At 37.9% G+C, this 12,885-nt stretch overlaps 1 protein-coding gene across 1 annotated transcript in view; it reads left to right on the top strand.

The window, feature by feature from the left end:
* LOC134744900 (intermembrane lipid transfer protein VPS13A-like) overlaps positions 1-12,885 on the top strand; it is a 73,514-nt gene that overhangs the window by 8,593 nt on the left and 52,036 nt on the right. Inside the window, exons 6-20 of the mRNA XM_063678848.1 lie at positions 461-734; positions 1,299-1,448; positions 1,804-1,864; positions 1,955-2,085; positions 2,559-2,756; positions 4,075-4,283; positions 4,708-4,852; positions 5,849-5,985; positions 6,438-6,627; positions 7,173-7,249; positions 7,650-7,837; positions 8,284-8,448; positions 10,347-10,399; positions 11,238-11,380; positions 12,363-12,497. Of these exons, the coding sequence (XP_063534918.1) occupies positions 461-734; positions 1,299-1,448; positions 1,804-1,864; positions 1,955-2,085; positions 2,559-2,756; positions 4,075-4,283; positions 4,708-4,852; positions 5,849-5,985; positions 6,438-6,627; positions 7,173-7,249; positions 7,650-7,837; positions 8,284-8,448; positions 10,347-10,399; positions 11,238-11,380; positions 12,363-12,497 (2,256 nt within the window). The remainder of the gene's footprint in view (positions 1-460; positions 735-1,298; positions 1,449-1,803; positions 1,865-1,954; positions 2,086-2,558; positions 2,757-4,074; positions 4,284-4,707; positions 4,853-5,848; positions 5,986-6,437; positions 6,628-7,172; positions 7,250-7,649; positions 7,838-8,283; positions 8,449-10,346; positions 10,400-11,237; positions 11,381-12,362; positions 12,498-12,885) is intronic.

Raw genomic sequence — 12,885 nt, 5'->3', positions numbered from 1 at the left:
CAGCCGTCATATTATAAATTCATAATAGACGGTCTGCGACACGGCCATTCTGACCTTTACATGACGGGATCTGTAGATCATTATATTGAGGTTTTAATTAAAATTTTCTACTTGTTTGTGCCATCCAAGACTATTGTCAATTTTCATTCTTTGAGCTTTTCGGTCTACTTACTCAATTACTGAAGTTTTTTTCAATTTCACTTATTGTATTCTTTTTATTTGCCTGTTAGTGTGTCCCACTGCTGGGCAAAGGCCTCCCCTCTTTCCCGCCACTTGGCTCTGTCCATCGAGGTCGTCCCGCTATCTCCGTTTGGGTCTGCCTCTGCCCCGAGATTTATCCTGTGGGATCCAGGCCGGGGATAATTTAGCCCAGCGTTCTGGGTGCAGATGTGCCTTGCCCAGTCCCGCCACTTCAGGTTAGCGGCTTATTGTATTGTAAACTTGAAATTGTATCCCACAGAAAATACCGCCATCTCCACCCCGGCGTGCCCCTATCCAAAGACATCAAAAAATGGTGGCGCTACGCCTACAACGTGGTAGTAGAACAACGCATAAGACCTTACACCTGGGCGTCGATTCACAAGCATCGAGCAAACTACAATAACTACAAGCAGACTTATAAGAGTACGTTGAGGAGTCCTCATGATACGGAGCTGAAGCTGGATCTACAGCAGTGTGAGGATAGCCTGCCAATTATTTCGGTGGTTATAGCTAGAGAACAGGCTAAGTATGAGGTCAGTATTGATTGATGCCCTTACGCCATTGTAAGCGTCAAGGCAAAACTTTGAATCTTTGCAGATATGTGTCTCGCGATTTTTTCTTTTAACGAACGCAACTGGGAAATACATAATAATATTACGTCAGCCTATTAACGTTGCCTTACGTGCCACTGATTGGGTTGAAATCTTCACATATAACTTTGATTTTTTCGCGAAGGTAGGATGATGCGGTTTTCTTACGATGCTTTTCTTCACCGAAAATCTAGGGGTAAAAACTTTTGGTACTAGCCACTCTAGCCAGTACGAAGCAGGCAAGAACCAAACGGCCTTCCGTACATAATTACCGACAAGCTCAATGGTACAGAGAAAAGGTACCCCACGTCCATACAAATTTACAGAAATTTGTATACAGGGGGGGTGCCTTTTCTCTGCAGCTGACTGTAGGTACATTGAGATGTCCAGAGTTAGAACCCAGGACCTCTAGTTTGGAAGCAGAACAATTAACCTCAGCGCTTATTCTGTGTCCCATATTTTGCCCTTTTCAATTTTAATTTATATCGATAAATATTCTCCTCACAGTTGCTATCTCAAGAGCCAGACCGTATTGAGGTGGTGGAGTCAGAGTTCGACTGGTGGCGAAGCGAAGAGGAGGAACCGCGGGTAGAATTATGTGTCAAAACTGAACGAAAGACACTTTGGAGCCATCTCTCAAGCCCTGAGCGGAAGAAGGTATACGATAATGTTTAGTTGAAATTGTTACCAAATGATTAAAGATAATTCTATTCTCGAAACTTAAGAACATTGGCGAAATATAGATATGCCCAAAATTTTGACACCAACAAAAACTACGCTATATAAATGTGTCGGCGGTGGTTTTGCCCGAAATTAAGCTCCTTGACTTTCGGAAAGAAAATATACTATTTTAGTTTTTTTTATAGTGATGATCCTTCAGAATCTTTGTATTTTACCAGCAAAATGTGGGTTGTCCAAATGTTTCGCTTGTATATGTTTTTCTTACGTTATTATAAACATTTTTTTAGTATTAGTTAACTATTATAAAATTTGATATCAATTTTAATTACAGGTTTGCGAGCTAATAGGTTATGTTGAAGGAGCGCCAAAGGACAAATCAAAACAATATATTGGTAAGTGTTAAGTAGGCATATGAAGAGTATTAAATACGTTTCATACCGTATACATTTCAAAACCTTAACCCGTTTTCTTTTTTTTTTCAGAGCACAAACTAAACCTAACATTAGCGAACTGTTCACTGACTCTGATGAATAGAAACAAGGAAGTTTTGGGAGTTACTCTGACGCAGTTTCTCGCATCACTAGAAACAAGACCTTCAGCTAAAGCATATAAGGTAAATATTTGAATATATATAATTGTTTGTGTGCCTTATAAACTGAATGCCTTAATTAACGTACCTTAATTTTCATACCTTATAAGCTGTTTCATTTGGATTTTTTCCCTTCCTTTTTTAAGTGTCAAATATATAAGACAGATAGACATATTTGCACGGCACAAGAGTCTTCCTCTTTAATAGGGTATTTGACTGTATTTAAAATAAATTATTTTACACCATGCATGAATAAAGCACCAGAAGATTAATAGAGAAACGTAGACAGCAATTATCTTTAGACAGAATTTCTATTTTAAAACCCGTATAAAACTATAAAGAGTAGGTAATTTGATTGTGACGTCACATGCTAGTGTTTCATATGAATTCCATAGAAGCAAAATCGTTTTGACAGTTCGAAAAAAGAAACTGATTTGACTATAGTAGTCAAATACCCTATAAAAGTGTCTCACTTAACAACAAGTTATTTCTTCCAGCTCTCAGCCCGAGCAGAAAGCATAGTCATGGAAGGGCTTTCCTCCGACGGTGAACTAGTACCTCTCCTTACTGCTGAAAAAGGGTCACCCACCAGTACGAATCTACTAGCTTTGGATATAGAGAAGAATCCAGCGAGTAGCGAGGCGGATTACGGGTTGTGTTGCTTGCTGGAACCGGTTGAAGTCACTTACGTGGAGGTGAGTTCATGTCTATTGTTATAATGCTACCAACGGCAAAGAGGTGTACGTTGAACGACAAATTGTGAATCTTATTGCAAGGACATAAGGTACATCGGTGGTAAGTTAAGAGTGTTTACTCGTTTTGGATATAGAGAAGAATCCAGAAGAATCTGATTACGGGTTATGTTGCTTGTTGGAACCGGTTGAAGTGACTTATGTGGAGGTGAGTTCATGTTTGTCTGTCCATTGTTTTAATGCTACTAACGGCGAGGTCTCCTACGTTAAATGACAATTTGTGAATCTTATTGCAAGGACATAAGGTACATCAGTGGTCAGTTAAGTGTGTTGCTACTAGTATGAATTTATTCGCGTTGAATATAAATAAGAATCCAGAAGAATCTGATTACGAGATGCTGCTGGTTGAAACCTGTCGAAGTGTAGAAGTAAGTGTAATATGAACTCACAAACTTTATTATTTTATTTGTCCGTCATCTTATTGTCCTACTCCTTTCAAGGACGTTTTTAATATAGTCTCATAAGACCCAAGGCAGTTACCTACATTTACATTTTGTGTTAATTAAATTGTCAAATAACAATTATTAATGCAGCCGTACATCGCCATCTATATATACATCTGGGGTGCGTTTATCAAAGGCTTGTAACTTGTAATACAAGTGGAAGTTCCTTTCTAACAAAAGCTGTCAAAAAGGCACTTCCACATGTATTACAAGCTACAAGCTTTTTAAACGGGCCCCAGGGGGCCATTTCTCGAATGGTATTAGACTAATATTATTAGTCCACGAACTGTCAAATCGTATGGGTTACCATGGCTACACACTAATAATATTAGCCTAATACCGTTCGAGAACTGGGCCCCAGGTGTCAAATTTACAAACTATACAAAGCGCGAGTTTGCCTCGCGCTTTAGTTGTCAGGTCATTTCTTGCCTGTCTTTAATTGACTATTCATTTATTTATCATTTATTTATTGTATTGTCATGTACATAATAGGTGTTACATAATATAAAGTCAGATCATGACACCCTGTAAGGGCACACAATAGTAATATTATTCTAGGCTAATTACATTTACTTATTAGTAATCAATTTAAATTAAAATAAAATAAATGACCGCAAATCTTAAAACTAAATCTAAGAATATATCGTCAAAAATAATTATATTGGTAAATGATTAATTGAATTGATTTGTCAGTTTATTATTAATAGTTATTATTTTAATTTATTGATGTCGTATAATAATAAGTAGGCTAATGGTAGAAAAAAATATCAAATTGCAATGTAAAATCCTAGTTTCATCAGTGTCTTATTCTTCAACAGCACGCCTTCACCGAGCTGATAAACTTCTTCCAAACTCACTCAATGACATCTGCAGAACTATTCGAAGAGCTATCACACGCCGCTGACAAAGCAGCGGTTGTGGGACGATCTGTTCTCGCGTATGCTGTGAGCAGGAAGAAAATGTTTCATGTCAATATTGATGTCAAAGGCCCATGTATTATTGTTCCGGAATATGGAAGTGCTACCAAGTAAGTACCAAGGAGCAAGTAGGGCCTAGCTTTTATGTATTTGTACACTCCTTTTTTGAAGAACCCCATACTGTAGCTAACATAAAATAACATTTACTGGTGTAAGGCAGTTTCATCCGAGTTTTTTAGTTCTGAAAGATGATTTTGCAACAAATTTATTTTCGCGCGTGACACACAATTTGCGCTTTGAATCTAAACTTATAAAAAAACTAGATACCAAATTATTTTCCTTATTCTTATCATCCTGTCACTCTCCGGCTCGAATCATATTTTCCCACTTACTTCAATCCTGGCCAGTTTGGGTCAACTTCACTTACCCTATCCCCAACATATCCTTCTATTTCTTCACGAAACGGAGTGAAGTAAATCTACCAAGTTAGTCATTTTGGATAGCTCTTAACCATTAACCTTCTATTTCTTCCAGAACTGGTAAACTAATGGTGGTGGATGTCAGCCGCATCATCATTAAGTCCGACCTTCAACCTTCGAACTTGGCGCTGGAAGACGCTACGTGTATGGAGCTAGAAGAGAGGCTGTATGATAGGCTTCATGCTGAGTGCTCTTGTCAGGTAAGTATTGCCCGAACCAAAAGATAGTGACAGTGATTTAGATTCCCAAACATACTTTAACACATTTTTATTCCGCTTAGAAATAAATTAAAAGTAGAAAAATTCACCGTCTCGGGCGGGCCTCGAACCCGCGACTGGATCACTAGTCCATGCTCTGCCAACTGAGCTACCGAGATCCCATTCGAGGACAGCGAATATTCCCACCATATGCGCCTTAGGGAGGCGCCCTAGCGACTTCTACCATGTATTTACACTTCTTAGACAACCTTGAGGTTTTATTTTATTACACATTTTTATTTCTATGATACCAAAAACTTATTGCAATATTAAGTAAGTAAGTAAATATTCTTTATTGCACCAAAATTATACATTTTACATACATATGAAACTACAAAGAAATATTTAAAGAAAAAATATAAGTATTTGGTTACTTTAGCGGTTTATACTGTGTACCTTGCTAATAGGCTAGTTTTAAGAAAATTGGCATAATATTTATCGAGCATTTTGTGTCATGGCTCCTGGACCGTCGTTTCAAAATTTGCTTTAAGGTGGTTCGATTTTCATACAAAATTCAATCTGCTTTAATTAAGGCACTACACACTATTACTACACAAATATTTGCTCATTTATCTACTTTCGAATATTCGTTTGCGCTAAATTAATAGAAAAACTTTGTTTCATACAGAAATCATACATAAATCAACGTAATTTTTTCATCAATTTTACGTATGTGTGTGTCACAAATGTCGTGTACAAATACGTTGCGTGCGGCGTTGCCACTCTATGACGTTGGCGACGTTGCCTGGCCGACCTGGCAGGATTTGCAGTACACGCATGATAAATATCGTAATCCTGACTATCGAGCGTTTACCATTCGAAATAGGTTAGAATTAAAAAAAAAAACATGAGCCGGGAGTGCTAATGGGGACATTATCACACATGTTATTCTAGCAAAGTAAAGTTTTGTAGGTTAATTTACAACATTTTTTCTGTCAGGTTCTATTCTGCGAAAGCGTTGAATCCTGGCGCGAGGCACGACGCCAAACTGACTCGGAACTCCATCTGGTACCGCGTATGAAGGCTCAGGTTGTCTTCTCTAACAGCATTAAGAAGGATTACAAACTACTACCAAGGTATTTTATATCTTGATTTATTATTGTTTTACCCCACATTGTAGTGCCTTGGAACAGCTGCAATAACTTATATGCGTAGTACGTTATAACATTTTATGAGAACTTTGTTTTCTAATGAGATATTTACAGGTATGTATCATACAGTTGTGGAAATCTTTGGGTTTCGTTCGTTTTTGCTTCCATTTAATATTTTTTTGTCAAATAACTACCTGTAGTCCTGTTCAATGACATTAGACAATCAGTATAACATTACTAGACTTTAATAGTCTAAACTATAAAGTGTGAAAACTACCTATACATGACAAAACTAACGGTGGTTGACGCATCCACAGTTGAGGTGTGTGTGACTGACACATGTATCGGTATACAGTCAGAGCCACGATATTATTGGTTAATGTTATACACTACCTACCTACATATAATTATACCTTTTTGAATTATCTTGTCCTCAGATACAAACTGAACATATCCCTCTCAAGCGTGAAACTGAACCTATCTCAGCGCACCATCGCCTCCCTACAGGATTTCCTGGACAACTTACCTGTGCCCGTGCCGAACACTGTTCCCGTTTCATTCATGGACTCTGGTGATTATGCTGAGGAGCTTGAAGGGCCAGAGATGACGGCGATGATGAAGGATAAGGTAAAGAAAGTTGAAACTGGGACATCATTCTATTATTACACATTCAACGTACCTCATCAAAGAGTCGTGCGAAAAAGTATGGTGGGGGAGTTCAGTAGACCCAAGGGCATAATCTGCAATTCGTAATGGTCGTGAGACTTATCAAAAGGCCGTGTTTAGCTGTCTGAGAGTGTTGTTTAGCCTTAGCCATGATAATGGTCCAGCGGTTTCAGCATGGTTGCATTTTCATATTTCATATTTATTTATTGCAACCATGATTTTATAGGTATTACAAATTCTTGGTAGTTCCACATAGACCCTGTGGGGGCATAGCAATATTACATGCATAGTTAGGGATCTAATCTTAAATCTATGTGTATAATATAAAAGTAGGTCAATTTAGTAGTTTTTATCACCTGTCACTATGCCTGTCACTTTCGCACTTACATACTTGTTAGAACGTGACAGGCATAGTGACAGGCGATAAAAACGCTACCGTGCTCAGTCCGCTGAGTGTTAAATGCCATGTTTAGGATTTTTCGGTTATTTTGTATCTATTATTTCAGGTACCATGTGACCCAGGCCATGGCGAATTGGTTAGACTGCGTCAGAAGATTGTGGCTGCTTATTTGAGTAGAAACAAGTAAGTTTTTTCTATATTGTATTATATTTTTAAAGTATTGTTTATAGTCATTAACACCTAAGCTGAAATTTCGACAGTTAAAGACACTGAATCTCCTGTGTAATTACTTTATCAAGTGCTAAAACGTAATAATCCAGTTATTAAATAAAATATATGGTTTCATTCAGTGCATCACTTATTTCCTTGTCTGTGTTAAAGCATGGTTCTTTTGTAGTTGATTTTGTTTTAAACAAAACTCTAAACTTGATAGATTTTTTTACATTTCACATGTTCATATTTGTAAAATGTTTATACAATACTATCTCTTACGCTTTTACTTTTTTGCAGAAATTCATATTAATCTATATTTTGCGGATCAGCAAAATATATATAGGTACTTATTTTTGTTTTATTTAATCAGGGTACCAGAATCAACATTCGACCGAGCCGGCGCGAAACTAGGCTTCCAAGAATCCAAACAAGTGTTCATATCATCTGAACATAGTGACGAAGATATGGAAGTGTACGCTCGTTCTGTGGACTTGCCTGGTTTTGATGATAACGTTTCGCCAAGTAACAATATAAATACCTTGCTGAGATTTGTCGTTGGTGAGTTGACCAACATTTACCTTCCTTGCCATCGATATAGTTCCTTGCCTATGATCGCACGTTATTGTCCGACATTGTACTCGTCACGTTATGACAAGTTTGTACGTGACGCATAGGACGATAGATGATAAAAACGCAACCATCCTATCCGTGCAAGAATAGAATTTAAGTGTTCATTTCATCTGAGCATAGTGACGAAGATATGGAGGTGTACTCTGATATATTTAATTTAGCCTTTTGTCCCCAACCTTTTATTGATCTATGAGTTTTTCTTCCTGTTTTCTACATACGATTTCTGTCATAGTCTGATTTTTGACATCCAACAAAAAACCTATATTGCATCTATAACCCCCCTCTTCCCCTTGTCACAACATATCACATGTTCTTGACCCCCTCCCTTCCCCTAAACGTGTGATGTAATTAATGGATGACCCCTTTCCATGCAGGTGAGATCGTGATAAACCTCTCCCGCTCTACAAGGGAAGACAAGGACCGTCCCTACGTCCTGCTAAGCATCAGCAAGGTCTGCCTGGACGTGGCTCTGATGCAATACGGGCCCGCCGTACAGTTGTGTGTCACTCAGGTACTTAGTTCTTGTTTAATACACAAATGTTTTGACTTATATCTAGGTATATATTTTATCATCATCATCATCATCGTTTAGCCTTCAGTCGCCCACTGCTGAGCATAGGCCTCTCTTCGTGTACGCCACTTATCCCGGTCCTGGGCTAATCTCATCCAAAAGTGCACCGCGATTTTTGAACGTCAATCACCCAACGAGCCATCTGAAAATCGGCCACCAATCCGTCAACATTTTGGTCCACCTGCCATCACTCTGCCTGGCAACATATATAGGTACCTATTTATCTGACTGTAAGTGGATGTTATTACGGTGCAATAACTGTACGAATAACTTAACTGTACCTCCGTTGGTTCAGCAATCCAAAATGAGACTTGGGTTCCGGCGCAAGACTTCGTTAGCGCGCTATTTATCGCTAATACTCAATAGGGTATTTTACTGTATTTAAAATAAATTATTTCACACCATGCATGAAATAAAGCACCAGATAATTATTAGAAAAACATAGATAGCAGTTATTTTTAAACAAAAGTTCTATTTAATAAATCGGATAGAAATATAAAAGTAGGTGAGTTGACCGTGACGTCATTGTGTAATGTTTCTTAAATTCCATATTAGAAAATCGTTTTGACAGTTAGTTCTAAAAAAGAAACTGATTTGACTAGGAGGAGAATATCCTATTATTTACGAAGGTGCAACATGAATATCGAAGAGTTTATGATAGCCGTACCTTTGTCGTTTAGAAACCACGAGTTTCACTTAACATTACTGTATTACGACACAATTCTACTTTACCTGTTGGCTCATGTCAAGTCGTGTTTTTTTATTTATTATTATTATTCTCTTTATTTATTCTTTTTCTTATGCTAGGTTTTTTATAATATGCATATAAAAGTAAAATATAAAAACACTTACAAAACAATACAAAATACATATAAACAAATTATAAAAAAACCTAACCAGCAGCGGGGCAGGGCCCAAGCTGCCGGTGGTCAGGGCCGCAGAGAGAGGAACCGGCGGACTATCCGCGCCGTGTCCAAGATCACCGCCTTCTGCATCTGACCCTTGATCCAACCACCTAGCGAGAGTCTCTCAAGGTGTTGGTCGAGACTCTTCGCTATGAGACCGTTCGCTGAAACGACTATCGGGACAATGATCGTCGAATCAACATCCCACATGGCGGTTATCTCGTGAGCCAAGTCTAGGTACTTACTGGACTTGTCCTTCTCGGCTTTCACGAGATTCTCATCATGGGGGATGGTGATGTCGACGAGCACGGCCCGGCGCTGCGATCGATCTATTATCACAATGTCAGGCTTATTGGCTACAATAGTCCTGTCAGTGATGATAGATCGATCCCAATAGAGCGTGGCACGACCATTATTATTATTATTATTATTATTATTATTATTTTTTATTCACTTTAAATATTCATACAACTTTTGCCAGCATGCCACTATTGTAAACCTCTTTGACTTATGTAATAGTTGGCGAGTTCGCGCGGTTCGATCCGCGTTTGCTTAATACTATTAGGTGTATAATTATATTATACTATTATATATATATATAAAACTAATCTATACACATAAATTTTCTCTTTTGTTGTTTAATATGTATAGATTTTTGTGGTAGTTAGTTACTTTTTTGTCTGTTTTTTTTGTGTCGTTGGCGTATGTGTCGCCACCAACTCATAGTTTTAAGTCAGGTCCCCACTGAAACCCAGCGCCACGGATTACCGCGGCATTATGCTGAGGGGGGTCCTATTTTAGCGTCCAATGTTTTTTTTGTCTGTATGTTCCCTTTTCCATATAATAATTATGTAATCTTTTGTGGCGTTAAATAAATGTATTTTCTTTCTTTCTTCTTCTTTCTTTCTAATACTATTATTTTGTTAACAGGCATCATTGCTTGAACATACTGAAGCAGGAGACGTGCTGCTGCTCAGCAGTTCAGGGGAACTGCTCAATCTACTGTACAGGAAGGTACATGCTGGCTTATCATTCGGGTAGTTTTCCATTTTCGCGTGACACCTACTTTTTATGTTGTTACATTTAAACCGAGATTTTTTAGTTTTAAAGAAGTTTTACGTTGTCATCAGATATGTTTTTTTTTACATAAGAAATACCCTAATAAACAGATACGCCGTTAGTGTCACATTCGGTTTGGATTAAACGAAGACCTATGAAACAGAACCTCAACTAAACATTAGGTAGGTATGCGGGTCAAATCGGTGGCTTTTCATGTCCTTTATTAATGGCTTTAGATTTATACTGAGAGCGAAGCTGTGTACGAACATTCTTATCCCATGTATCCCACTATAGATAACGATATCTTTTTCAATATGACAAAACCATAGAGTAACTTATACTAGAGCGGTACTGTCATAGTAAATTTTGTAACCCCAGTAAATTCACTGCCATCTGTCGACAACTTTAAAACTAAAAATAAATATTTATAAAAATACGATAAAATGTATTTAAATATGGATAAATGTTTTTTTTATTTGCATTAATTATTTTAATGATTTTGACCCATGTTCTTTCACTGATATGCGTTAAAATTGTTAAATAACAAACGAAACCGTGAACGCCATCTATTCGACAGTAGGCCAAAGCTAGTGGCGCCCTCTGAACGAGAATCAAATTTTCTTGATTTTCGAGGCACGTTTTTTTCTTAGACTGTATCCATCTATTACGGAGTTATATCTATCTTTGACAAAACTAACCTATAAATTGTATATACAGATGTCAATCACAATAAAAAAGGAAAAAATATATTAACATTTAAGATGACAAAAGTAATCCAGTTAATTTCATCCAGGTTCGTGCCGACTGCCCAGATTTCCGTAGCCACTTCCACAGCGTGGAGCAGAGCTTAGTGGGTGATACGGGGCCTATTGCTATGGCCCTCAACGCACAGGGACTTAAGTCCATGGTACACTATCTGCACTGTATTTATGATGAGTAAGTATGTCTTCAAATTGAAATGCCAGTAGTTTAAAAAAACTATTAAAACAGCGAGTTTAGTGACTTTAGCAACGATTTAGTAACACCGGCGACATTTTATTGACCTTAACCTCGTAAGGCCCACCATACAAAGTTTCCCTGTTTTTAATTTGAACCTTGTTGCATAGTAGATTAGGGTGACTTTAGTTTGCTTTAGAAAACGATGAAACAAAAGAAATGCTACCCTAATTTAGTTTTTAAAAGGTTCGAATTAGATTGAAACAGGGTGTGCATTGTAATGCACATGGGGCCTTACGAGGTTAAAGGAACTTTAGCTGGCCACTGTCCGTCTGGGCTGAGATAAGGACCCGGTTTGTAAAAAGTTTCAATTTTTTTTTTCATTTAGATTTAGACAGATATTTCGATTACTACCCGAAGTGACGGAACTTACTACATACGTGAGCGAATGTTCAATTGCTTGTCTTTTAAAAATAATGTATATCATTAGGACTTTCCACGTGTCAGTCATTATCTTTTTCAGACTTTTTAAAAGTCATATAACCTATTCTTTTTTAGGGTTCCGTACCCAAAGGGTAAAAACGGGACCCTATTACTAAGACTCCACTGTCCGTCTGTCTGTCACCAGGCTGTATCTCATGAACCGTGATAACTAGACAGTTGAAATTTTCACAGATGACGTATTTCTGTTGCCGTTATAACAACAAATACTAAAAAGTACGGAACCATATTAAATATATTAATAACGGGTTACTCACGTATTTTAAGTAGAAAAACGCTCGACATGTTTCACTCCGTACCGAGGAGTGTCATCAGGAGCTTGCGTTGGCGGTGACGGACCGGCGCAGCCTGCGCATATATTTAATATGTCTTTGTCTCACGGAAGTTTTGTTATTAAAAGTACGGAACCCTCGGTGGGCGAGTCCAGCTCGCACTTGTCCGGTTTTTTAAAAATAATGCATTTAAAATTTCTGTCGTACAGAATCCAAACTCGACACGAGCTGAACCTGAAGAAAGCCCTGTTACCGAAGACCAAATCTCTCTGGGACTACCTGATGCAACCTGAAGCAGACCCGCCTGTGCCTTCCGGTGCCACCAAATTCAGCTACTCTGTTAGGTACCATCACACTCCGCGATTATTGCCATTTAGGGTCCTAGGTAAATTGGTTGGCAATACTTCTGCTATGGAATGTCCAATTTAGCTAGAACCCTAAATCGCATAACAATCACGGAGCGTGACTGTACTCACAACTTTATCTGCCGCGATACCACAAAAAAATATTTTAGTCTATATAAGTGCCGTTATCTTGAAGTAAATGTCATATACGGAAAAAAAACAGTGACCAAGATCTCTAATGTCTGACCCAATGTTTATTAAAGCGATTGCGCGCTACTCGCTAAATATGGAACTATGTTTTGTGCTCCTTATGTATGAGTATAACCTAATCGTATCTAGTTATATATCATTGGTGTTTGACCTGACCCCGATGTTTTTAATAAAACGA

This window comes from Cydia strobilella, chromosome 10 (assembly GCF_947568885.1).
Source record: "Cydia strobilella chromosome 10, ilCydStro3.1, whole genome shotgun sequence".
Taxonomy (NCBI): domain Eukaryota; kingdom Metazoa; phylum Arthropoda; class Insecta; order Lepidoptera; family Tortricidae; genus Cydia; species Cydia strobilella.
This window is presented reverse-complemented; position numbering and strand designations above follow the sequence as displayed.